The 27600-nt window shown below is 38.1% G+C and overlaps 1 protein-coding gene across 18 annotated transcripts in view; it reads left to right on the forward strand.

Annotated features, from left to right (window-relative positions):
• PLEKHA5 (pleckstrin homology domain containing A5) overlaps positions 1–27600 on the forward strand; it is a 157268-nt gene that overhangs the window by 106551 nt on the left and 23117 nt on the right. For 7 of the 18 annotated variants that reach the window (XM_088055873.1, XM_088055872.1, XM_088055886.1 and 4 more), the window contains 7 exons: positions 620–735; positions 5757–6227; positions 10876–11344; positions 15726–15809; positions 18458–18577; positions 19190–19243; positions 25478–25558. In XM_088055873.1, the coding sequence (XP_087911999.1) occupies positions 620–735; positions 5757–6227; positions 10876–11344; positions 15726–15809; positions 18458–18577; positions 19190–19243; positions 25478–25558 (1395 nt within the window). The remainder of the gene's footprint in view (positions 1–619; positions 736–5756; positions 6228–10875; positions 11345–15725; positions 15810–18457; positions 18578–19189; positions 19244–25477; positions 25559–27600) is intronic. The other 11 variants (XM_088055888.1, XM_088055874.1, XM_014256086.2 and 8 more) reach the window with 3 other exon arrangements.

A 27600-nucleotide genomic window follows, 5' to 3' on the forward strand; every position in this document is an offset into this window, starting at 1 on the left:
AGTTCATTAGTTATTTAATACAAAGTATCTCTACACATAAATAAAAATAAGAATTTATTATCACTTAAATCACGATATTACGTAAATCACTCTTAGGAGTGTTTCATGACAATCTTAAATCATGATATAAATTGTTTTACTAAACATTTTGTCCTGACTTTTACTATTGTTGTTTTATGAGCTCCTTTTGGCACCTCGTTTGGTCTCCTAACCAAGACATCATTTATTTACTATGGTAAGTACAAATGAAAACTTAACTGTATCATTCAGACTGCCAAAATCTATGCTAAAATCTTATTTATAAGAACTATATTAATCTACATTAATGAATGCTCTATAATTTTTAGTAGATTGAATAAATTTAAGGGCTTTTTTTTTTTTAATATATTAATGAAGAAGCAGCTATGGTTGAAAATTACAGGCAGTTATTTTGAAAATATGAATGCAGTGGCCAAAAAACACTGTAGTGTTCCTTTTGATCTTTGTTTCTTCTGATCATATTATTTGCAAAAATCTTATTAGATAAAGCATTAGAGTGAATATGCAGTAACAATATTTACCTCTTTTCTTTTACAGAATCTTGCATTTTTATTGCAATGACCATGTCATTTCCAATCAGGCAGCTCATCCAAACATGAGGACCTATTATTTCTGCACAGATACAGGGAAGGAAATGGAGTTGTGGATGAAAGCCATGATAGATGCAGCACTTGTGCAAACAGAGCCTGTGAAAAGGTAATGTGGATTGACAAAACAGTGGAACAGTGGATTGCTTTCTCTTGTTTATTTTGATTTGTTTAATGAAAGGGTAGTCCTTAAAAACAGAATGTAAATTGGCTGAAGTGATTTCTCCTTACATTGAAGAACCCTTTCTAACTCCACAGTGTTAGATAAAATTTTGAAGTAACCAAAATAATCTGAGTTCTGTTCTGAATATTGATTGTTAGGAGCTAGAAGGAAAAAAGGAGCTATCCCTTTAGCCAGTGGCATCAGAAGAAGTGCAGTGACAAATAGTATGTGCAGGCGTGTTTGACTTCCCTGCCCTCCTGACCAAACAGCAGCAGCAGCTCAACTGGTGGTAGCCTTTGGCTTAAACCTGTCATAATCCTCAAATTCACAGCTGGGGTTTCTGGCTAAATTAACCAGTTGTACCTGTGGGCAACCTGTGGGGAGCCATTCTTGTTCATCATTAAGCTGTCATCAAATTTCTGCTTACCTGATCTGGAGCCTTATCTTCCTGTGCCTGTGTGTTGACAATGAAAAGCAAATTATCACTGGAAGCTTTGTGTTCTCAGAGGCTGAACAATGTCTGCTGCTGTCTCTCCAGGGAGAGTCGTTTTCTGTCAGAATGTGGTCCCTTGGGTCAGCTCCATGGCATCTATAATGGAAACCTCATCAGCTGAGAGTTTAAAAGCTCCTCATTATTGACCGCAGAGGAGTTATTGCTGATGGCTGCTGTCACTTGATCTATTCTGCACTCTGTTAGTTCCTGCTACCCTGCAGCTAAATAAATGTCAGCAATGCTGAGAAACTCTGGGTTTTAAAAAAGTAGTTAAAAAATCTCATGGACACAGGTACCGCAGAGAAGTTTAGTAGTAATAGACTCTATCTGAAAAATCGGGTTTGTATTGCAGATACAATGGTAATTTACACATGGAGAAATTAATAAACCAACTCAAACCCACTTAACTTCAAACAAAAATCACATATCAATTGTATAAACACTTTGTAAAGGAATAAAACTGAAGGGGGTCATTCTGAATCTTTTTCTGAACCACTGAGATGACCTTCATTTTGTAATACTGTGAATATCTGCCTGGATATCACAGGCAGAACAGGCTTGCCAACAGCCAAAGAATTGTCAGAAAAGCAACTTACACAACACCATCTTGTTGTTTTAATTCAGGCAAGAAACCTCTGAAGGAAACAGAAGTACATGTGACCTCTTTGAAAACTTCGTTGGTAGCCTTGAAGTAATTACTTCAGAGAAAATAGATTTTAAGAGCAAGTCTCAAAGACTTTCATATCTGTTAGCTATAATAAGGAAGAAAATCCTTCAGACATCTGTTTTCTAAAGAATCCATCTTTTGGCTGTTTCTTAAATTCTTAAAATGAAACATAGCAGGATATGATCTTATGCAGAAGAGAGACTGTTCCTTCCCTGTAAAAATCTGTTAAGTATTAAGTGTTTTATTACCTCATCTCTAAGTAACCTAAAGTTTGGCATGCATGGTGCTCTAAGTATAAATGGTTTTGGTGCAGTCAGATTTGGCAGTGCTTTTGTTTCTGAGTTCTGTTTTTTTTCTAGAGGTTCTGACATTGCACTGAATACAGTTCTGTAACAGACTAGATACTTGAAATACAATAAATGAGTAATTAAGAACTTGCTTCCTTAAATATTCATGTATAAATTGATCTTGGTTCACTCTTAATATAAAATGCCCCATGATAAATCAAGAGGTTTTCTACAGAATAGTTCTTTAAACCTAGAAATCAAGGTACTTCACTGCTTATGGCACTCTGGAAATCAAATCCAACAGTCTGTAAAACCAGATCTTTCATTGAATTTTATCAGGTTTTTTTGTGTCTTTATTTTTCTGGAGATGCAAATTACTTGGAGAGGATAAAGGAAAAAAGGAGTTTTAAAGCATTGAGTTGGTGTGAAGGGAGGGGTGTTGCCAAGCTTTTCATAAACTACTCTTCTACTCTTATTTTCCACACATTGCCACATAAACCACAAAGGAGATACTGAAGTGAGAAAATAAAAATGTACCTGTTTCTCCTAGAACTGGTCTCTACTAGCAGCAGAAATGTTCCCTTCTGCTGTTTAGCTGCAGGGAAGGATAAACAGTATTTGGCCCTCTTGACTTAATGGTAATTACTCCTTTCTAAACAGTTTTGATTTTACCTAGATAGTACATTCAAGTTTAATAATGTACTGAGAGACCTATTTAAATAATTAAACCAAATGCTTTAGTCTGTGAGGAACTACTGAAACTTACGGCTCAAAATATGATCCCAAACACCCACTCTGGGTACTTGCTTGTGTTTGTAGATGGTAGTGTCCACCAACACACTGATTTACCATTTTACCCTAAATGCTAATTCTCTACTCTCCCAGGTTTGAGTGTCATTTCTCTGTCCTTTCACTGTCAGCTTGTGTGCTGCAGCCTTTGTTTCTTCTCAGTGATGCAGCATGTACTAAGATTGCTTTTTTTCCCTCCTGGTGCAGTTACTTTCCCTGAACAGCATAGGCCAGGCTGCCAAAAAAGCACTTGTTAGCATAGAGCCATCCACAGTGGGGGCATACTGACGTCAGTGTGCTTGGAAAAGATGTTTTTTTCCTTTTCAAATGCCTCTGCCTTGCTTTGTTAAATCACAGTCCTCTTGTCCATCTGATCATTAATCACATGCTCCCTCCCTCTCCAGCCCTTTTAGAATTATTTCTTTATATAAACCAGCATAAAACAGTACTTTTCCTGTACTGAATATTGCACATATGATTCCTTTTTGGTTGCAGAAATCTATAAATTGCATTCAGCATATGCTGAAAGACTGGTGTTCGATGTTCATTCTCTTCCTCTTCTCCTTATCCCGTCCCCAAATAGCCTGCAAACCTCATTGAATATGTCTTTGAGAGCTTGCTATAAATATGGAGCCAAATATACATATGGATTTATGTTTCTTACATTTGTTTCTGATCATTTTTTCCCATATGGATCCTTCACTATGGAAAGAGATCCTTTGCTCACGCAGAGTTGGCTGATTTGGTTTCACCAAATTAAGAGAGCCCAGCAGTCTGTTTGAATGTCAGTCCTTCAGCCTCTACACCATCCCAAAGATTGTAAGATGTAAATGTTTGGCTCTGCTGTGTACAACCATAGTAAGGAGTGGTACAGCATGAGGCTGCATGGAAAAACAGTTCTGTGGTTTTGGGGCTTGCTGGTTTTTAATTAAAACACATTGGAAAGTACTCTGAGAGTGTGAATTGAACACACTGCCAAGGCTTGACTTTACCATATGTATGATGAATGTCCTAGAGATGCCACTCTCCCTCTCCCTCATGGATTTTCCACCTTTTCCTCTGCTCTAAAACCACCTGGGAAAGATTTATAAAAAGTTTTATATTATATAATGGGGTGGGTGGTGCTATTGAGACACGCTGCTAACATCAGTGCCCATGTTCAGGATTATTTGCAAGGTAGTCTTTATGTTCATTTGTAAACTCCAGAGTGCAGGCTGAAAACTGAAATTATAACACCATTTTTTCACTTGATAAGTGTGGGAAATTGAGTTTTCCATTAACATTCCTCTTGGGAAATTCCTTAGATTTCTGGTAGAAGACTGGGTAGTACAGTTTTGAGGTGGGAGTGAGGAGGTGATGCTTTTTTTTTCTTCCATAACCTTGAGAAGGAACCTAGGCACAAATGTCTGGTCTTGGGAGCAATTCAAGATCTTGGGGGAAAAAATAAATGGCTTTTTTTGCACAATGGGGTAAGCAATAATGCTGACAGCTGTGTATGTACTCAGTTTTCTTGTGCTTCTGCTAAGTTGTGTGTGATGGGCTTTTGCCTTTTTACAGACACTTGAACTGGACACAGTTATAAAGGTGAATAATATTTGCCAAAAAAAAAAAAAAGGCAAGCAAAACAGAATGAAAAGTTAATTCAACATCATCTTAAAATAAAGTGTTGTTCTTAGTTTGGTTTTATACAGAGATGTAATCTTAAGGAATTATATCTCTTCCTCTTCTTTTCTCCCATACCAAAAAATGTAAAGCAAAACATTTTAAGATGGTGGTTTTTTTTTTTCTAGTGAACTAAACCCAAAATTCACTTTTTGAGCTGGAATTGAATTTCAGGTCCTCCCAGTATGGCAAAAGATGAAACCTCTTGACATTTTTTAATTTTAAAAAGAAGATCACTAATAGAACTGCATACATTGAGTACTTGTATAAATGCTGTAAAGCAGTAGCAACTCCAAAAATATCATTATTTTTGTGGTACAATTCCTTAAGTCAGCAGCTATTTTCCCCCTTAAAATTAGAAAAGCCACAGTCATTCTCCACCAAATGTATGCCAGCCAAAGTGATAACATACCAGAGAAACCTAATTGATACCGATGACCATGAAAAGTCATTTGCTTTCCTTAAAGGAGCTCATTATATGCTAAATTCAGCAGTATTGTGAATCACAAGCTGGCTTTGAAAATCATCTGAATTTCAGGCTGTTGACATTTGGAAGCTGTAGCTCTAGCAGAGCCACTGAGTATTTTTACCCTTTGAATTTTCAGCCCTCCAGGAGCTGAACATCCACTTTTTTCAGACTGGCTTTATTTCCTGTTGCACACATATTTTTTCTAGGGGGTTAATTGACTGTTGAATTTAAAGAAAAATTATGTCATGTTATAATTGGTTTTAAAACAGCAAATAAAGAGAAAAGTGTAGAAGAAAACAATATTTGCCAACCAGAAAAACCCCAAATCAACCAACCAAACAACAAACCGATCAAGCACTACCACCAATCCCCAAACAAAATTAAAAGCAAAAGCAAAGGAACACCAAAACAACAGCAACAAAACCCCTCCAACCTGTCCTTGATTATTGTGAAAATGTCCTGATTTTTTTTCTCTCAAAGTCAAGATATTGTTGCAAAGTGTATGGACAGGGGTTCACTGAAATAACTTCCACTTTTTTATTAGTATTTGTGAGGAATGTTTTTTTTTGGTATTAAAACTTGTCATATGTCCCCTTCCAGAATGGAGAAGTTCACTGTTGAAAATACATCACCTCGAGAGGCAAATAATATTTCAAACCACCGGGTGCTAATTAAGCCAGAGGCACAAAATCACCAGAAAAATAAAGAAGCGAACAAAAACGAGGAGAAGAAAGCTTTGGAAGCCGAAAAATACGGATTCCAGAAAGTCGGGCAAGATAAACCATTAACAAAAATTAACAGCGTCAAGCTAAACCCTTTGGGCTCCGAGTACAGGACTTTGCCCATCAGCACCGTTCCAGGGGGACACTTCAGAGCTGTCCATCTGAATGGATCTGAGAATAAATCCCTGGGAGTTGTGCTGGCGGATGCTGGAGATGGGGCCCATCACAACGCGGTGCAGGCACATGTGGAGTCCGAGCGGGTTATGCAGAGAACCAATTCCATGCTGCAGCTGGAGCAGTGGATTAAAATACAGAGGGGGAAGGGGCAGGAAGAGGAAACAAGAGGAGGGTAAGGACTGTTTAATTTTTATTTTAGGCTTTCTGGTAAATAATACTTGCATTTCTACCCTGGTTAGCTTCTTTAGTTCTTGATCTATATTATATAATTGAATTTTCATTGCTCTCTCTCATGGATGACTTCTGAGAACAGATGTATGAAAGTTTCTTTTATTAGCATTTGAATGGTTATTAATAAATAAAAGTATATTAATAACTCAATAAATAAAAATTACCATAAACCCTTTTTGGGTGTTAGAAATTTCCCTGTCCTGGCAGGAAAATGGTGTCATCAATCATAAAAATTCTTTTTCTTCTTAAAATTTGTTCTTGAAATTGCCTTCTCTTCTGCATTTTTTGTTCACAAATTCTTGTAATTATATTTTGTTTGAAATTCTTTTAAAAATATTCCCGGGAGCTTTTAAACTTCAAACCAGCTTTACGTGAATAGAGAGAGGGAAGTTTTATCTAAAAGCAAGACACAGAAATCTAACTTGATGCTTAAAACTTTTCAAGAAATTAGCTATAACCCAGTTATAATATTGAGCTCTAGTGCTTATTCATGATGTGTGAATGATTGACAATATTGAATGTCGTGCCAATAGCAATTTCTCTGTCTGACAGAAGTGTAGGGACGTTGCTTCAAGGCTGCCTTACAGACAAGCAGCTCCAGCAGGAAAATGTAAAAGGTTTTTAATATTACATTTGGTAGGAAGTGCAGAGATGCTATCACAGGTGATACTTTGAAGAGCTGGAAATTAAGGATTTTGTGTATAGATGGATGGCAGAGCAGAGCTTAAGATAAACCAAATTCAAAAAATGTGTTTCCCCCACAAATTTCAAGATATGTGGCTGGTGGCTTCTTGGTTTTTGCAAAATCTTGGAAAATTTCCATGAACTTGGCTTCCACTTGCCAAGGTTGAATATTTCCTCACTGCTTTTTGCCCTTCATTACATGTAATTAGGAATTGTTAATGTATTGTTTCATTAAATGCTCATCATAAATAGTTTGATCAAGTCTGAACTTGCAGTACAGACAGGAACTTGCACACCCTGACATTTATTTTATTATTCAAACTTGCATGATGAGAACTCAGAAGCCTCTTTGATACAGTTATTTTTTTTAATTGGACTTTAAAACTTGCAACCAAACAGAAGAAATTAGGATAGCTGTGCTATTTTTCAGCTGTGAACAGGTATAAAAACCCTAAAACTGATTTCATTGTGGGAAGCAAATAGAGGGAAGTGCTATAACAATATGTTACTAATTAACAATATTTTATTCTTGAGTATAGGGAACACTTGTTTGCCTAGATAAGGGTGGCACTGGTAACATAAATGCTTTCAAATGCAGTTCTACATGAAGGTAGCAAACTGAAGGAGAATTGGCCTGGAGCTATCTTTTTTGCTTTGCATGGAAACAGCCTTGAATAATGATCCAAATTTCTAATGTATATAGTGATGTCTTTTAAATGGGGTTTCATTTAAATTTAAAATTTTATTTTTGTTCAGGCTGACAGTTTCTGGCTGGAGACAGAAATTTAAGTAGAAGCAAAGTTGGTGAATGAGAGTAGAAAAAAGCTCTGGTTTGTGTTAAAGCTTAAGGCTGGGGTCAGAGGATCCTAAGGCTGTTTAAGACTTGTAAAACTCATAACTTGAACTCATAACTTGAATTTTTGACAAAAGTAGTCTTTGCTTAATGGGGAAAAGTTTCTGACTTTCCAGGAAGCTGCTTTCCAGTGCATCTGTATTATTGTGTCTGTGTTAGAGAAATCATGGAGGACCCAGCTGAATATCTCTGGTGTGTCAGACTGCAAAAGAAAATTAGGACAAATGTTAAAATGTTAACAGAGATGCTAAATTAAATTACTAAATATAAAAGAAAAGAGGAGCTGTCTTCAATATAGAATGAAAAATTTACTAACTAATTACCAACTACTAATTTTTTAGAGGAGCAGGCTGACCCCTCAGTAGTTTGCCCAAAAAAGTAATGTGAATGACAGCAATGTAGATTTTAATTCTTGATGGTGTTGTCTGTTTTTTCCAATGGATCTAGACATCTAAGTTGGCAAAAGCCACATGAATAAACTGCTGCCTTAAGGAAGGCAAACATTTTTTAAATCAAAAATAAATGTGGTTTAAATAAAAAGTAAACACATTCCACTTCGGTATCATTTTATTGACTTTTGCACGAGTCAGTTATGGAAAAAAAAAGGTTTTTCACAAATGTGGTTCACTTGAGTAGTCTTTCTCAAATGTGAAAAAATAGAGAAGGGTTGTTTGCTACAAAGTGATGTTTTTTGTTGTGCTAACCCAGGACCGAGCCTGTCTCTCTGCCTTGCCTATAAAAGATTCATCCAAAATTATAAATGCCTGCAATAAAACACCAGGTATCCATCCTCACTCTGCCACCCTTTCTTGACTCTTAGATGGAATTTCTGTATTTGGGGCCAGCTGGTATTTGTGTTCATTAGGACAAAGGGCTGTTTTGAGGTTACAATCCGAGGATATTCATCATAACGTCACAGAGCTGAGCCCCTAAAGGCTTAGCCGCAAAGTTCTTTCCCAAAATGCCCAACTCAGACACCAGAACCATTTGCTACCCAAGAATAGCCCTAGAGACATCCTCTAAAGGTGTCTGTAGACACATGTGGAAGACTCTATCTCATATGGGAGCAATTATAAAGAGCTATTTATGATGACAGCTGCAGAAATACTTTGCAGCCTCAGACCCAACTGCAGCCGTCTCCCCTTGTGTGCAGCTGCAGTTCTGTCTGGACTTTGGGTTTTGGGTTTGACTGGAATGACATTTTTGCAAGTATCAACAGTACATTGGTGAATCTGTTTTGATTTTATCAAATTATGTAAAAAAAAGGCTTAATATTGAGGTGATTGAGCTTTTTACAGTTTTCATGGTTTACCAACTGAAGGTGGATTATGTTATCTTTCTAAATGCTCTAGAATAAGTAATTGCATGCGGATTTTAAACCGATGTCTTTGCACAGTAAGAACTTCAGGCAGCTTTTTTGCAAGTTCAGGATATTTAAAGCTCCAACAGAATTACACTGCCCATTTAATTAATAAAATGCGTGAGGAGCTTCAGTGAGTGAGGTGTGTCTTGCTGCTCTATATATATTCATCAAAATGTCGCCCTACTGTAGCTGTTATGGGGTATAGCTACAATTCTATTTTGAAAGTTAGAAATGGAGCTCAAAAGCAACTTGTTTGATTTTAAATATGGAGATGGACAAAAGCCTTATCATTAATGGAATGTTACTTAAGAAATTTAGAGGTATTTAAGCAGATTTGGCAACAGAAGACTAGGAGTTGGAATCCCTTTTCCCTTTTTATAATTTTGTTGAAAGAATGGGAAGCTGTCCAATACAGAGTGGAGATAATTCTTCATTAATTCTTGAAAAGCTTCAGAAAATGTAGCAGATTCTGTACATAAAGCTCTTTATAGAAGTTTTAATCTTCAAAATTTTACAGGTGATCATAAATACTCAACTGTTTTCAGTGAAAAGTGGGTTTTGCCGTCATGAATTTCCTGGATCTCACATGCATAATGCTGGCTTACCTTGCCATTTGATCTACATAATTTCTTTAATATGTTTTTTTTTGTGGCACAGAAGTAATTCAAAACCATCTCCAGGTTCTGGTGCTTCATGGTGCAAGGATTTTAGTTCAGATTAGTGTGGGGTGTAGCTGGAAGCTGCTGCCCTCTCATGGCTAAATCAGGTCCAATTTGAGGCTGGTTTTGTTGTCTATAAGTAAGCATCAATCATATGCATGCTCTGTACCAAAAGGCTTTGAGAGGTGCTCATTTGCATTTTAGATAAGGGATGAATAAATCAATGTTCATGACCTAGATTTTGTCCTCTGAAAAAAATGAACAAGAAATGCTTTGTCATACTTAGGCATGCTTCAGTCCTTGATATAGAAAATTCTGTAGTTCAACTAATGTTGAAAGTTGCTAAATTACTGTAGAACTCCAGAATTTTAACGGTGCAAAAAATTAAAGAAATAAGCCTTTGAATTCATATCTGAGTTGAAAAGCAATACAATATTATTATCAAACAAAGACATGTATTGCCCTTTGTTTCACTTGAATGGCTGATACAGAATGGCTTGTCCTTGACAGCTGCAAAATATAATTTCTTTAGACAATTACTGCAGTTTTCTCATGGACTGCTGTTAAAAGAGTTTTTTTGGTTTTTTTATGTCCATAGTAATTGCTCAAGATTTTCTTAGGAAACAGGATATTTTTTTCACTTTTGAAAAAGCAAACATTTCAAATGGAAATATGGTAAGCATATGGAAACAGTGTAGAACTTTAAAGCTTTAAAAACTTTCACCTATCTAAAGTATAGGCAAGTTTCAAGATTTGATCAAAACTTGACACTATTAGACTGGCAAACTGGTAAAAAGATGAAATATGGATTATATCAGCAAGAGCTAATCAGAGAGAAAGGACCCACTTTTGGCTGCTGCAGTGCATTCAGTCAGCATCATTGATTCTTGAACTGTTGCACTGATTTTCTTGAGCGTTTTTTAAATGGCATTTGAAGCATTATAAAAGGTGAGAGCTGGACAAACCCAACCCATAGCGAACTTTTTATTGCCATGGTATTAACGCTAACAAAAGGAAACTTGTGTTCCAGCATCATCTCCTACCAGACGCTACCGAGGAACATGCCGAGCCATCGAGCTCAGGTGCTGCCCCGGTACCCAGAAGGGTACAGGACACTGCCCAGGAACAGCAAGACACGTCCAGAAAGCCTCTGCAGTGTGGCTCCCTCGGCCTACGACCGAGCCATGGGGCCCGTGAGCGCCGAGGACAAGCGGCGCTCGATGCGCGACGACACGATGTGGCAGCTCTACGAGTGGCAGCAGCGCCAGTTCTACAACAAGCAGACCACTCTCACCAGGCACAGCACCCTGAGCAGCCCAAAAACCATGATCAATATCTCTGATCAGACCATGCACTCCATTCCCACGTCCCCCTCGCACGGCTCCATCGCTGGTTTCCAGGGATACTCCCCGCAGCGGACGTACCGATCGGAAGTGTCGTCGCCGGTGCAGAGGGGAGATGTGACCATCGATCGCAGGCACAGGACACATCACACAAAGGTAAAAATCCTTTATTTTATAGCTAAAACTCTCATTTACTCATTTCTCGTTGGAGAGCCTCCTCTTACTGGAACACTTGTGTTGCACCGTAGTATATTTTATTATAACGGAGATTGTTACATCACTGGTTTCATGGAGAAAGGTGTGATTTTAAAAAGTGCTGAAAAATCTAAGGGTAGTAAAAATGTGGGTTTTTAACACACTAGATGATGAAAACATGTCCAAATATTACTGTCCATGATAATATGTTTCTGCAAGAAACATAAGGGAGAGTCAGTAGGCAAATTATTCAGAATACTTTATGTGTATACAGAAATCTAACTCCGTTCTAGCACCAGGAGGACTCAAAATCCTGGGTTCCTTTACACATTCTGCTTTCTGTTCTTCAGCAACAAGTTTGGCTGCCTTGGGTTCCAGCAGCAAATCAAGTGTATTGTTCCTTTTTGTGCCTTTGAGCTATTAGGGAGATTACTGAAGTTCAGTCTAAATGTACACAGCCTTAGTGCTTGACCACTGAGAGGGAGACACGAAGAGCTGTAAACTTGGGTGCCATATATGCCACTCTGCTACACCCAGCATGCTTGTGTTACCATGGGTTTGATTAGATTGGAAATAATCAAATTAAAGTTACTCCTTCAGCTGGATGTAAAATGCTCCTGAGTATTTTTCTAAAAGCTTTATTCTTGGATGTCTTTTTTTTTGATGCAGGGGAAAAAAAAATAAATCTATAACTTAAAGCAATTTAAACAAGTTAGAGTTCATTATCAGCTGTTGGATTTTAAAGTTTTTAGATCCCTGTCACCAAAGGAGTCATTTTGTTTTGACATCCTTTATGTCTCAAGTGCTCTGGAAATTCAGTAATCAGTGCTTCTCACATATCTGAGAAGTTTCACCAGGGTCAGTGCTGCAGAGTGTGTATTATTTGTCCTGTCAACCATGTTTTGCTTCCTGATGTTTTTGTTCCTTGTTGAACACTTTATGTTAGTCCTTCATTTATTATTTAGTATCTTTTATACAAACCTCCTATTGCCTTTGAGTTTTTCATGCTATTTTGTATTTAATTAGTTATACAACCAGCTTTTGCCATTAACTTAAAAAACACCCCTGTCCATAAGAGGTGGGTAATTAGAAGACTGATTATTAGAAATCAGTAGGGTAAATTTAACATCTAAACTCCCATCTACATGGAGATCCAAGGTTTTCCAGTGGGCTTTCAATGGCTGGCTTTCTATTTCTAGGTTCTCAAAATCTTCCTGAAACCCCTCTATGGCAGTGATTTGAAAATGCCACTCTGTGTCTCTCCAGAGCTCAGTCCCATCTATGCCCATTAAGCACTATTCCAAATTAAGAGGTGGGATGAATTTTCCTCTCCAGGGCTGTATAGCCTATATTTTATATTACAGCCTATACTGCCTGTTCTACAATTTATCCAATATTCTGTAATTCTTCTATCATGAGAAGTTAAAACAGTGTTCCTTGTAATACGTCAGTTGTTATATGCTGGAGCTTTTAACCCACAAGGAGATCAATTTTTTTCACCAATATATTCTTCTCCTTGTACTACAAGACTAATCTTATCCACCCTGGCTGGACTTCCACATTTGCAGAATTCCTGTTAGCAATTGTTACCTTGTAAGCTATTACTTTTTTTAAACTTGTTCACAAGTGGTGAGTTAGAAGGAATATCTGGAGAAGGACACGAAACAACTCAAATACTCTTTATTATGTAGAAGACAGAAGGGAGATTAATGCCCACTTAACTAAAATCAAATGGTTAGAGAGCAAGGCTGAACTTGCAGGAGCTCCATCACGTGCTGGAACTGGAAAGATGAACAAGGTCAGCAACTTTGTAGGAAAGTGGACACTTACACACTTTGAACAAAAGGCTACTAAAGAAAGTTAAAGCCCCCAGAAATGCTTCTGTGGGTGGTGGTAGAGGTCTCTTCCAGCAGAGAGTCCAGGAGCCCAAGCCATGTGAACATTTATCCGAGCATCCTCCTCAGGCTGTGTGGCCACCAAGCTGTGCTGTGTGCCTAAGTTAGGTCACCCTGCCAGGCTGAGGGTTCTCAAGCTGAATTGCTTTCCAAGAGAAGAGGATCTAGAAAGAAGAGCTGGGTTTTGTTGTGGCTTTTAGTTTTATTCTGCTGATCCCTTCACCTCAAAGGATGAGGCAAGGGTGGTATTGCAAGACGTGGCAGACACAAAACAATTGTGTTCACATCCATATGCCCATTTGCATGAATCCCCTTGTGTGTGACTATTTCAGTTTAAGAAGTCGCTGAAGACATGGTTTGAAAATGCAGGAATGAGAACATCATGGGCAGATACCAAAACTTGATTTTTTACAGCACATGGTTTTGAATTGACTGTTTGTATATGTTTAAATGGCATTGCCAACTCCGAAACAGTCACCCTGCAGCTTAAAAAAATTCTTTCTTATTTCTTTTCATGACAACTAGTTTTCTGTCCTGTGTTGTGTCTTTTCTTACTATCCCAAGACATTCCCTATTATTCTTGAAATAGAAATTACATCTGCAGCCCCAAGAATGCTGCACTACACCCACAGAATTTACTTTATCTAGCAATATGCCCCTAATATTTTGAGAATCCAGCAAAGCAGAGAAAGACTGCCTCCCCAAATTGCTATTGTTCAGTTGTCCTTAAATGAACTGTGTCCTAAAAGTTCCCTTTGCAACACCAGAAAAGAAGGTAAATGCTCAATGTTTTTTTCTCACAAATCATTGTAGATATACTTATCTGAGATATCTTGCTGTGGCTGTGGACCTTTTTGTGCTAAAACCGTCTGTTGTTTTCCAGGCTTCCTTTAAATTTGCTACAAAGCATTTCATACTTAGGAATATTTAATATTTTTCAATGTTCTTAGCCAATGTCTACATTTACGAAGTGATAGACATCCACTCTGAGGAATATTATTGATTATATTACTTGCACTTTGGAAATAGAGCTGTAGTGGCAGTCTCTCTGTGTATTGTCGGAAATAAATGTGATTTGTGGATAGACCCTGCTCATGGCTGGGGATGGTGCATCAGCTCTACCACTTCAGAGTGGTTCCCAGACGTGATCTGACTCAGGCTCTGTGCTGAGTCACAAATCCCCCCCTGTCACCCTGAAAATTAAACCTTCTGATTTTGTTTTCATAGTTGTAACTACTTACTCAGGAGAGTAACTGTAAGCATAGATGTTTATGCATTCCTTCTAAGAAACGTCTTTTGATGGGTGTTTCACACGACCAGTGTTCTTGGGAAGGTGGTAACTTAATTATCCAATCCCTGGTCATTGTCTAGAGTCTATAAATACTGGAGTCAGGAAATAAAGTGACAGGTTTTTGTTCTAACACTGGAAGTAGTAGTGTGAATCATTTCATGTCCTTTAGTGACACTCCCCTGCTTCCTCCTTGCTTGCCCAAAGTAGCAGTTTTCTTCTGAACTGCATTAGCAGGAAAAGAATTGCTTCCCACAGCCCTGGCACTGGCTGAAGTACAAAAATATATATTTGTGTGTGTTTAGGAAGGCCTTTTATTCCTGCTCACTTCTAGGAGGTCATTTCTAGGAGACTGTGCTCATACTCATGGTTCAGGCAACCCCATGGTGTAGACAAAGTATATCCCTGCAAAACCAATGGAAGAGGTGACTCAGGAAATGCTTTCTCTGGAGATCTGGGCTACTCACGTGATGGGAACAGGAAATTGCCTTGTCCAGCAAACCAAGTTTGGTCCAAAGTTGAAGACACAGGAAAATGTGAGCTAGAACTGTGCTTGGCAAGACCTAAATGTTAGTTCTGAGACCAACCTCTTGAGAATATTTTAGGCTTTGCCTGTGTCAGGATACCCCACTTCCAAAGCAGGTCACAGGCAGAAATCTGAGCCCAGAAAATGGGTTCAGATGGCTAAAACTGAAAGGTTGAAGAGTTTGGGTTTCCAAACCTGAGAGTGCCTGAGGAGTGTTACTGTGTGATGTAACTTTGAAATGTGAGGTGGAAAAGGGCAGGAAGAAGGAGAGGAAAAAGGGCTTGAAAGGTGAGGGGAAAGGGTGGGAAAAGGGAGAGAAGAAAGGGTGGGAAACATGAGGGGGGAAAAGGACAAGAAACTTAAGTGAAAAGATAAACTGTTGTTTATGCAGTCTGTCAGTAGGGCAACAATAATGATAATTAAATTACTTATGAAATTTGCGGTATTTCTAAAATTTAGAGAGAGACTACTTGACTGACCTAGGTAACAGATCAGCAGGGAGTGTGACAGGCACAAATCATAGCAAATTTTCATGAGGGGGAAGTTGGCTTGACTTTTAGCATTTAAAGTTTCTGAGTCTTTAGAAATAACTATGGATCACACTGTGCTATATTTTTTTTTGTGTTTGTACAGCATGTCTTTGTGCCTGAGAGAAGGTCGATGCCAGCAGGTCTGAGTTTACAGCCTGTTACTCCTCAGAGCCTCCAAGGCAAAACAGTGAGTTGGATTTTTATTTGGTACATCAGGGTTTTTTTAAGAATAATCCTTTAAATATGCTGAAATTTTATCCTAGTTAAAGCTTGCTTTAAATGTAGCCCTTATTTAAGTTATCAGGGAAAGAAGTACTCTGTGACTCCACAGAATTCTGAAAATATCTCTGTAGCTGCTGAGTCAAGGTTTTCTTTGGGAAATAGAGATTTATTATTTTTTAATCATCGTTGATACATTGCTGAAATTCCTGGGAGAGGGTAAACTACATCACGGAACACTTATTTCTCCATTAATTATTTAGAAAATCCTAGAAGTAAAGATTGGATTTTTTTGAAATGTAAAAGGTACTAAAAGAGGGTTTTGTAAAATGATGTCCTTTCTGATACTGTACTGTGGTAGCGCTGAAATTCTCATTAAAGATATTTCATCCAAGTGAAGCGGGTGAATACTTTCCACATTCCTAAATGAAACATGACTCTCAGCCAAAAAATTGCCCTAAGTTTATGTCACTTCTTCACCAGTTTTTGTCTCCTTTTTTGCCATGTCTCTCTCCATCAGAAAATACTGATTGAGAGAGTTAGGAATGAAGAAAACAGATACTTTTTTTGTTTGGATTTTTGGGGTTGTTTTGGGGGTTTTTTTTTGGTTTTTTTGTTATACTGTGGGCAGCCAGTCCTTCCACTGCCTCGATCCCTGTTTCCTGCACTTCCCAGCACAGATTTCTGGCACCTTCAGTGACTTCTGTGGGTTGTGGGTTGGCCTTTGGCAGCTGGAGCCTTCCAGACCTTTCTTGGGGTTCGTGGCCCCCTCAGCTCTCCTGTGCTCTGCTCCTGGAGCTGAGCTGAGCTCCGGAGGGACGAGCAGGTCCAAGAAACCAACAAGGAATCTGCCCAGAGCAGAGCGCTGCAGGGGCCAGAGGACGGAACCTGTAGGGTAGCTCTAAGGAAATTTTGTGTTGTGGTTGTTGCAAGAGTCCCGAGACCTGCATCAGATGCACAGCACCTGCAGCAACATTAAAAATGTTTAGAGAGGAGTAGGAGTTCTGTTCTAAGGGCTCCTCTGTGGGGAAAAAAGTTTGGGTTGGAGTGCCATTAGTTTATTCTTAATGCGCTAAAACTGGGCTTATTCAGAATGTACCAAAAGGAGTTTTGATCTTGAAAAAGTGGATTGCTGCTCCTTTTGCTTGGAGGTGCTACTTTTTGTTCTCATATTCCTAAAGATAAGACTTCTTGTGCTTTGAATGGATGCTACTTTCCAGGCTGAAAGCACTGTTGCCTGTTTTTGGAGAGAACTCAAAAATGCCTTGTGTATCAGTCTAGATTCTTACACTTACCTGAAATTAACAATTTTAAATCCAGGTATTGAAGGAGCACTGTAAGAAGGAAAACTGCCATTAGACAATTTGAGTTTGGTGTTGGTTTTCCCTCAAAAGCAAATGGTTTTGCCAGCTGAAGCTGTGTGGAAATCCCTTGCTCCCTCTTGTGGGCTCCTCTGTTCTGAACTCACAAAAGTGCCAGTGCCATGCTGCTTCTCAGGGGTTTTTCCTCTTTATTCTGAGAAATGGGTTTTCACTTTATTTTTAATGTGTGGTTCTCTGGAGCTCTTTTATTTACTTCTTTGCTTTGGGGAAGTTTGGTGGCTGTGGGGGAGAGCAAGCAGGGGTTTAGGAGGTTTTTGTGTTTGGGCTTTGTTTAGCTCACAGGGCCTGTGAGAAAGTCAAAACGCTGGATGAATGCTTAACCTCTTGTAAGGCTGACTTCTGAAGAAGTGTAAGAAACAGAAGCAGGAATGTAACAAAAATACTTTTGATGTTCAGTTGTTTGTTTTCTTTGAGGTATTGCTAACAGGAATGGTTCCCAGGAAGGGTTCAGGTAGAGTTCCCAAACTGACCTAAGCTGATGTGTGTGGAATTACGTGACAAATGCCCATTTGAGCTGGACTTTAATCTTGGGTCTTAAATGTGATTCTTCATCCCTTTCTAAGGCCATATTGTACAGCTTACTCATAAAAGTAAAGCAATGAAATAACCAGCAGCCTCAGACCTGTAAAAGGTGGGATGGAAAATTATTTTTGTCATGCTTGTGCAGATTTATTTTGTGAGAGGTGATTATTTCTGAGGCAGTTCAGTTAACATGGGTTTGTCATCATTTTTTCATCTCGATTTCGATGCATACATTTGAAGAATTATTTTTAAAACTGCATTTTCTTGAGGGCATGTTTTGACTCTTTCACCAAGTTCAAATGGCTGCCCCTGTACAGGTAATGACATCCTGAGGACTGGAATTGTGTCTTAAGTCAATATCACCAATTTGATATGCACATCAGGAAAAGTTTGACGACTGCACAGACTTTGTCCTGCAAAATCCTCAATTATTTTTGTCCTTGATACAGAATGTTTGACTTTTATGGCATTTGCTGGTTTGAGCAGTCAAAAGCTAACCCTTCATTTTATATTTGGAAGTGTTCATTTGGGGAAAACGGTGTCTCTCGTGTTGTATCACTGCCAGAGTTTCTGGAAGGCGCTCGGGAGGTGCGCCTCACTTTACTTAGGAAATAAACCTTTTATAAGGTGTGCCTTATTTTACTGTAGTGTTGTTTGGAGTACCAATTAACCTTTTCTCTACTCTTTGGCTTCTCACACCGCGCTCCTTCAGCCGGAGGAGCTGACGCTGCTGCTCATAAAGCTGAGACGGCAGCAGGCGGAGCTGAGTAGTATCCGGGAGCACACACTAGCACAGCTCATGCAGCTAAAGCTTGAGGCCAGCAGCCCAAAGGTCAGCTATCCAGCAATGTGTGTCATGCTCCATCCTCACTAACCCATAGTCATTCATTAATCAAAGTTTGCTTTGTGCAAAGTTTTCTCACTCCCCGTGCGAGTAGAATAGAGTAACATTAATCCTTTGTGTGTGAGGCGTTCTGCTATCAACCCTTTGAGGCTTTACTTTCTGGAATAAGCCAAGTCAAAATTGTGGTTTTTTCAAACAAAATTGAGATTAATCTGTTTTTTATACAGCCTCCTATCAGATACCATCTTATTGGAAATATGTCTGTGAAAAGCAGGACATGTTTAAAACACGGATTTCTCAAAGGGTTCATAGTTGCCTGTGTGGTGGACATTTGCATAAGCTTACTGTATTTTATATGTAAACAAAAAAATGAAATGTAGTAGCTCACTGATGGTCTGATTCATAGCAAACTTTCATCATTTCTGTGTCGGGCTCAAAACTTGTTAACAGTTTGCCAGAAAAAGGCATTTAAAAACAGCATTACATTTCTCCATAAAACAGAGCTGTCTATCACTGTCTAGTTTACATCCTTTAAAGCTCTATTCATGCATTCTGCACCTTCTGTCCTTTTCCTTTTCCCCTCTGACTGCTGCCTGCTAGAATGAGATTCTTTCACATCACCTTCAAAGGAATGCCATATATTTGGATCACCAGGTGGGATTTGCAATTTACTTGTGCATTTATATTTCTTAATGCTTTTTGCCTGCTCCTATCAAAGCTGGAAATATTTGGGGAGAAGGATTTTCAGTGCTTTTTATGAAGCTGGATGATGCCCACAGCATAAAATATCTTAATTGATCAGAAATTTGAGCTGTTACGGGAAAAAAAAATCCCTCAGTTTAAAATTTGCCAGAAAACAGTAGCCAATCACCAACTCATTTTTCTGTTCTAAATACGTTCCTAATTTCCTTTTCATAATAACACTAACTGTAGCATTTTACCTTCTGTAACCAGCCCTAATATGTTTCCAAGCTCATATGACACACATGCAATTTATAAAAAATGGGTACTTCCGAGAATTTTGGTTTTTTAAGAAGAGTTTCTATGGGACATTAAATGAAGAGGAGGTCAAACATGAAGAAATAGTTTAAACAAATGATAACATGACTCCTTTTCTTATTTTTCCTCAGTTCATTCTGAAGGATTTCTATAAGATTAAGATTTTAATTCTTTCCAATTTCTGGTATCTTATGGAGTGAGGGTACAGTTCTGTCTTCACTAACAGAATTGCCAAGTGAATAATTGCAATATCACATACCTACCTCTCTTTATGGCCTTGTTGCATGACCAAATGGGATTTCTGTACAAGTTGTGTTTGAAAAGTTTTGAAGTGGATTTTTTTTTTTTTCTCCTAGCAGCTATAAAAGACAGTCATGAGTGCTTAGAACTAAAATAACCAACTGGATGACCATTGGTCAAAAATATAAAAATCACTATTTGTAATAATCTGTCTTTTAATGAAACTTTTGAGCCTTTGACTTAAAACTGACTGTTAGAACTTTTACATTCTGCATGTTCCTCTGCTGGGGTCTCAGTGAGTTATGAATAACTCCAGCTGAGCACAGAGACACACAATACACACTCACTTGGGCTTGGTTCACCCAGTGACTTTATTTTCCTGTTACCTCTTGAAAACAGGGTGGGAATTGTGACCAATTCAGTTTGATAGCAGCACATTTCTAAACATCTCTGTACTGTTTTATTTAAGGGGCTGCAGGAGGTCCAAAACAGTAGGGCCATACTGCTTGCTGAATTAAACCAAAATGTTTCATCCAACTCAAATATTTCCAGTCTATAATGTTTTGGAATAAGGGAGTGATTCTGTCTTCAACAGTGTAATTCATTGTCAAGAAAGGATAATTGTCAGTGTGAAGTGTAAAAGTGTTGTTATTGCTTGGTTAGCCAAGCTTATGAGTCTGATGGACAGGATTAAATGGGGGGAATTGTCTGTGTGCAAGATGCAAAATAGTAAAAATTATTTTCCTTTCACTTGCACTAGATAAAATTTAGAAATATGATGTGGTAAGCATTAACTTAGGAAAGTGTGTTAGTTTTAGAGTTGTGCCATATCTGAGATGCAAGGAATCAGTACAACATAGAAATCAAGTCTAAAATATATTACCATAATCACAAAATCATGGAAGAGCAGGTTGGAATACTCATTTCTCTTGTTTTGTAATAACGTCATCTACCTGTCGGGAATAAATCTCCCTGAGAGTCTTTTTGCTTCAAGTACCACTGCTTCTAGGGTGGTACCACATGTATAGCTTTTCATTACTTTGCCAAATATCAATTTCCCTTTTTGGAAAGCATAAAAAAACCAAAACTTCTTTCAGTGTGATTGAGGCCTTTCTTGTTACCAACATCTGTAACCAGTGTGCATAATCACTTATCCTCTCTGGATTTTAAATGTCCTGTGTACTTAAATTAGGTATTTCCACTTGTATTTAATCTCTGCAAATAGTGTCAAAACCTGCTTTGCTTATAGCACATGGTGGGACTCCAGTCCCTGTATCTTCAACTCTCACCTTGGTCACAAAGGGTTCAGTACTGTCAACAATAAATAGTAAGTTTGTTCCAAGGTTGCACAGGTGACTTTTCAGGCAGACTAAAATTCCTGTGCAGGGAAAGTAACTTACATTCTGTTGCAGTAAGCTGGCTGCTGATTAGGTGGTTTTCTTGTCAAGAATCAAGAGCATTCAGTCTCCCCTTTGAAATCATGCTTTGTTTTTGTATTGCTGTTTCCTTTGGCGATGCTTAGAAATTCTCATATTACACTTTCTGATGGTTTCATACTATGCTTTCAGAATTTTTGTTGTTGTTGTTGGAGTTCAGAGAGAGAGGGAGAAAAAAGACTGAAAAGACTTGGCACACAGATATACCCAGCCATAGGATTTCTTTGATGTCTTATGGCCAGATAAATGGTTGTCCCTTTTTCTTTTCAAACCACTCTGCTGGGTCAAGAATTGCAGAGTTGGGAGAGAGATTCAGGTGCAATTTACGAAGCAGTTCTGGACACAGCTAGCAGCCCTAGGCAATGATGGTTTGTTTGCCAGCATGGAACATTGAGTACACACAGGATCTCAGCCTTCTGCATTATCAGATTTTAAAGAATCACTTACTGTGTGCTGCTAAATGCAAGCCAGCTGTTGCCTTACTTTATTTGTACCCAGTAATTACAAAAAGAGCAACCAAAACATGACGTAAGGTTGGGTTTTTTCTCAAGAAAAAGCTAGACATGCTTTTTTCTCCTTTACAAATAAAACCATTGCAGAAGGTCCCACTTGAACCTTTCTGTTATTGTCAAGAATTCCAGCACACCATTCTTCTAGTACACTTCTGAATTTTATATTGGTGGTATTGATATTCATAGTATTTCATTTGGCTGAAAAATCCTTTACTATTGAGCTTATCTGAATAAAACTCCCTATCCCAGGCCCGTTGGTCACAGGAGAAACTTTACTAAATATAATTTAATTTATTCTTTTCTGTTTTTTTATAGTTTTTTGAAATAGCTATTTATGCAAATAGTTTAGATGTATAGGAGTTAAAATAATTCTGCTGGGACTTTAATTTTTAGTTTCTTTCCACTTTCAAAGTGTGCCTAAAAATAAACAGAACTTGACTTGAACAAGAAGTTGTCAAACAAAGAAGTGAAGGTCTCACAGCCAACATACTATCTTGGTGTTTTGCTTCCATTTTTTCTTCATCATCTTCCTTTTTCTGAGGTTTTGAAAGTGGCTCTGGGGACAAGTAGTAAATTAAGGAAGGCTGAAATAATACAAGGAGGTTTGGATGGAGTTGACATGGTGTCTTGTGTTTCAGCCTAAAATTTCATGTCCTGTGTTAGCAGCTTATAGGATACTACTTTTATTTGTATTTTTCAGGTTATCAGGAAAAGGTTAAGTGGCTGACCCAGCCCTTTTTTATTTTTTTCCTCAAAGGAAGAAGGAAGGCTCAAGGACAGGGAGTCTAGAGTGAAAAAAGACTGCAAGGAGGGAGAAGTGCTTTCTCCTTTCTTTCTGGGAGAGAGGATTAAAGAGCAGAGGGAAGGTGGGAGAAAAGCTTTGTCAGATCCTGTTGCTGCTTTTACCCTCGGGGAGTTTGAGAGGGAAAGGATCAAACAGTTAATCTGAGTCTTTTGTCACCCAAAATTTACAGTGTCACCTCAGCAGTGAGGTCACCAGTCCTGGTAGGCAGGCACTGTCCCAGCTGATTGCTGCCCCCTCTCTAGAACACACCCAAATGTCAGAAATTTCCTACCAACAGTGGAATCTAGGAAAAGGCAGGAAGAGAAAAGCTGTTGACAGCCTGGCTTTCCAGTTTAAAACATAAAATACCCACTCAGAAATAAAGTTCATGCAGTTCACATGTCAAGGAGATAGGGGCTTTGCTTTTTTTTCTACTATATCAGTACAAAAAAAAGAGGAAAGATGAAACATCACTTCTTCAGAGAAAGAGTTATTTACTTGAAGTAGGAAGTGGTAAAGCCAAGACTGCTGTATTTTATTTGGGTTTGTTGCTGTGTGGCAGTTCACACTTCGGTTTGCTTATGGAGATATTAATTCAAATTTTTGTGACTTTCCTAATTGGAGAAAATCTCTGAGTGTAACACTTCTAATGTTGCATGGAAGGTCTAAAATCTGTCCTTTATTGTAAAAAACTTTTTTTTTTCTTTTTTTAACAAGTGAAAACCAAGGCTTGCCTCTTATGAGCAAGACATTATTTTTCCTTGAGCCATTTATGACATGTGAATAGTGTCCAGCTTCAGTTTTATTAATTAATAATAATTATATTATTTTATGATAATGCTTGAAGACCACAAAATAGGTCCTCTTTCAAAGCATGGGACTTGCCACTGTGTCCCAGGTAACTCTGATTTATTTGTGCACTAGCTTTAGCTTTTGGAAGGTTTGTGACACACAGCTGCTCCCTCAAGATCCAAACTCCCCAATACTTACATGGCACAATTTTTTTTGGAAACATTGATCCCAAAGGGGAAAAAGCCTTGTATTTGACTGCCCCACAGGCTCTTTGATTGGCATTGCTTTACCAATTGCCTGCTTTTTGATCATTGTTCCATAAGGGCTTCATGAACTGTGTCTTTCCTGGATATAACTGCAAACAAATAAGCTTGATTAAGCATCAGTAGTAGTAAAAAATATTGGAAGAACTCGTGTAAATCAAAGATGGAGCTTTGAGAAGACCAAAACATCACTTCACAATGTCTTTCGAGCAAATACACATTGCTTGTTTTCTAATCTGGGTTTAAACAAACTTTGAACAGTTCAACAGAAATTAATTCTGGCATTGTCTGTTATTGGTCAGAAAATAAAAATCCAAAATATTGTAGAAAGGTATTAGCTAGAGTGTATGAAGCAGTTGAAATCCTGATAATAAAAATTCATACAAACCTTTATGTTCCTAATAAAATATTTGAGCCTCAGAGAAATTTTTCATTTATTAATTTATCAGTTGGCTGTAGTTAGATTGCTTGGCTTTGGGCCTTATTGTAGCTCTTCCTATCGAGATCTCTTTTAGTATCACCACTCTGGAAAATAAATTCAATGTTGAGGGAGAACAACTTCTTGTGTCAGTTCTGATTTTCTGTTTACCTGTAATGGAGATAATTGAGTAAATGCTGGGGGCTGCTTATTTCGGGTTTTTTCCCTGCCTTGAACAAACAGAGCTTCTTAAGGTACCTTTTATTGGCTAATTAACTTACCAGCTGATCAGACTTTGCAATGGATAAAAAACAACAACAACAACAAAAAGGTTCTTTATCTACGACAAGAAAAAGAATTGCTTACCATAAGTTGAAAAAAATATTGCTCCAAATGTACGAGTTAGGTTTTTTCCCTAAATAATTTGGGGCAAGAAATACTAGAAGATATCAAAAACTCATTCTGTTGCATTTCCATTTATGAAAGAAAACCGTGCTATGCAAATTATTGGAGAATGCACATATATATATATGTTTACACATAAATGCAAAGTGAAGGATCATAAATGCTCCTTCACACAGTTTGTGTAACCATACCTGAAGCAGGTATTGCTGAAGTTTCCAACAGATCCTAAAGTTTCCAACAAAAATAGGAGGAGAATTGTGCATTAAGTGACTTCTCAGTTTTCTTTTGGAGAAGAAAACCACCTGTTTTCATAATTTTCCCCTTGTTGTTAGGAAAGTCTCCTTTTTAAAACCAAAATCTCATCGTTTTTTCTGTGTTGCATACTTTTCTGAAACCCTAAATGTATGCAGTGTGTAATATAATACCTGATTTGACATCTGCATGCTTAACAATAAATACTGATCATTATAGAAAACGTCTGGTTCCAAAATAGTTTCACTCCTGTGTATGGGGGTGGATAAGTGCAACAGGCAATGATTCAAAGGTGCAAAGGATATAAATCAGTGTAGTATATAAAGGCATTTTGTGATACGTGGAAATAAGTCTATTCACAGGCTGGGAATGCTTATATCTTTTTAATGTACACTGAGTTATTAAATCTATAATTTAAAAGGTTTTCCAATAAAGGTTTGAGTGTTCCTGCTGCAAAATCCAGTATTCCTTTTCATTTCAATACCATGCAAAGCCAAACTTATTTTAAGCTTTTTTTTTTTTTTTTAAAAGGGAGAGTGTTGGTGAATAAATATTACATTGGTGTTGAGCATTTATGTTATTTTTGATATATTTGTTTGATACTATTAAACTTTTTCAGATGTTGATATTACTGAATGATGGAATATATAAAAAGCATGGGTTAAAATGTAATCTACTGCATTATTAGAAAGAATTAAAGTAGAGGCTATATTTTACAGTGTCGTCTTTCAAATCTAGCCATGCTGTAAACTGATGTTTGCTGTATGCTCCTCCTGATTTGAAATAGATGAAAGAGAATGAACCTTTAATCACCATGGTTCACACTATGATTGAGAACTCGGCGCTAAGACCGCAACTGTACCATCAAGTAAGGTCTTGGATAGTGAATGAAATTGCTTTATCATCTGCGAGAATTTTCCTTAGTGACAGTTTTGGTTGTTCCTCAGATTTATTCATGACATCGGTGTTTCTCTTCTTTGCTTTGGAAACCCACAAGTCATCCATGCTTCCTGAGACGCTGCAATATCGTTAGCATGGCTTCCGCTGCGTTTTTGTTGTTTAGTATTCAGTGTACACTTTTGAATAGCTTCTTTCTGTCTAGACAATTTAATTAGTTGGTGCTTTATGCAGGTGTCCAGTAAATTCATGAAACTTCCAATAAGCTTCCAACATTTGTCTTAGCATGATTCTCTGCAATTAGTGTTCAAAGGTGCTTCTTTCTTTTGACCACTACAAAAGCATGTGAGTGGTGTTTACCTGGTCATTTCTGGCAATTTTGTTTTGTTCTAGGAAGTGGATTTACAAGTTTTTGTTTGCACCTACCAAGCCTTTAGCCACTGAAGAAAGAAAGGATCAAAATTACTTTGATCTGGGGCCTGTAAATCCAAAAGGCAGTGTCTGTTCATAAAGTCACAGCAGACTTTACTGTGCACACTTACAGAGTACCTAGTGCTGGTTGGCAATGCTAAGATGGAAGAAGAATCAGAAATGTGAATGGAAATATTGTCTGTCAGTTGAGACCTGCACTAACTTATGAGCATGGCCAATCCCTCTCGTTGGCACCACAGTGTCCTACACGTTCTGGGGCCGAACTGAATAGCCCCTGTCATGCCAGGGGATGTTTAAGAAGTTTCCTGCCCCAACTACAATGAAGGTGTTGTTCTCACAGGGGAGGATCTGGCCAGTTCCCTTGCATTTACATTTATGCCCCTGTCAGCCAAAATTACGCATAAAGGTTGCATAGTTTGGAGAAAAGGAGATGTTCTGCCATGTAAAACATGTTTATTATTACCATGTTTCTAAAAAATGCTGCAGCCTAATCGCATGTTTCATTTTTTTTTTGAAGTCAGCTCCACATCCTGGGTTTGTTTCCGATCCAGAAATGTTGCCAAAACAAATCTCAGCTTTCCAGAGGAGGTTGGGTTGTGAGTGACTGATTTCATGACCATCCAGTTTGTGCTCCCACATGCAAAACAGGAGCTTTAACATGGAACCTGGAGGAACTGTGTGGAGGGCAGTGAGAGAAGTAAGGTGCCCTCGAGCCCTAAATGAAATTTTGGGGTTTTTTTGTAATTTTTTTAAGAAACCTGACTGTTAGAATTTTTTCAAACCAAGTCAGTTTTATGTGATAGAGTGTGTAGGACAAATCAATAGGTGTATGATGAGCAGAGGTGTTTTAGATGCATCAGGGGAAACTAGCCCGAGCTTCTTAAATAGACATATTTGAGGTATAGCTGTGCCTGGGCTAATCTGCTCCTGCCTTTGGGAATACCAATAAATTCCCAAGTGCTGCCCTGACAAAGCTCTGCTGTCAGCTGCAGTGTCTGCCTTCACCTTGCAGGCACAGCTGCTGCTTCCTATCTGACACTGAATAAACACCTTTTTGGACATCCTTGTCAGAGAAACAGAGATTGTAACAGGTTGTGAGGACTGGATAACCTGCTGCCACTAGAGATGTGGTCTCTCCAGGTCAGAGTGTTGGTGGAAGGCTTCTGCAGAAGCTGCAGAAGAGTAACAACATTTTCTGCTTTCATGGATAAAATTTCCTGTATGAGATGTTGCATTAACTGACTTTCAGGACAGGCTGAAAATGCACTCAGAATTTCACTGCCTAAATAGTCTTCTAAACTTTTGTAATGCAAAACCAGCCTGTTTAAAATTCTGGCAACTTATTTACAGCCTAAGCAACGTATAATTTTTTTTTATTCAAATAAAATAAATTGGTTCAACAGTCATCTTTCCTGCTGCAGTTTTAAAGACATGTAAGTAATTAGGGGAAGCCTCTGTGCAAGTGACTGAAACTTCTTTTGTTGTCAGGATGCTAAAATAGTTTGTGATGACTGCAACCATTCCTGTGGATAAAGAAAAGGATCTTTCTCAGCTTCAGTTTATTCAGTTCAGTTTTATGTC

The sequence above is a fragment of the Pseudopodoces humilis genome, chromosome 5, assembly GCF_049639895.1.
Source record: "Pseudopodoces humilis isolate 2021_Gansu_Grassland_sample_001 chromosome 5, ASM4963989v1, whole genome shotgun sequence".
Lineage (NCBI taxonomy): Eukaryota > Metazoa > Chordata > Aves > Passeriformes > Paridae > Pseudopodoces > Pseudopodoces humilis.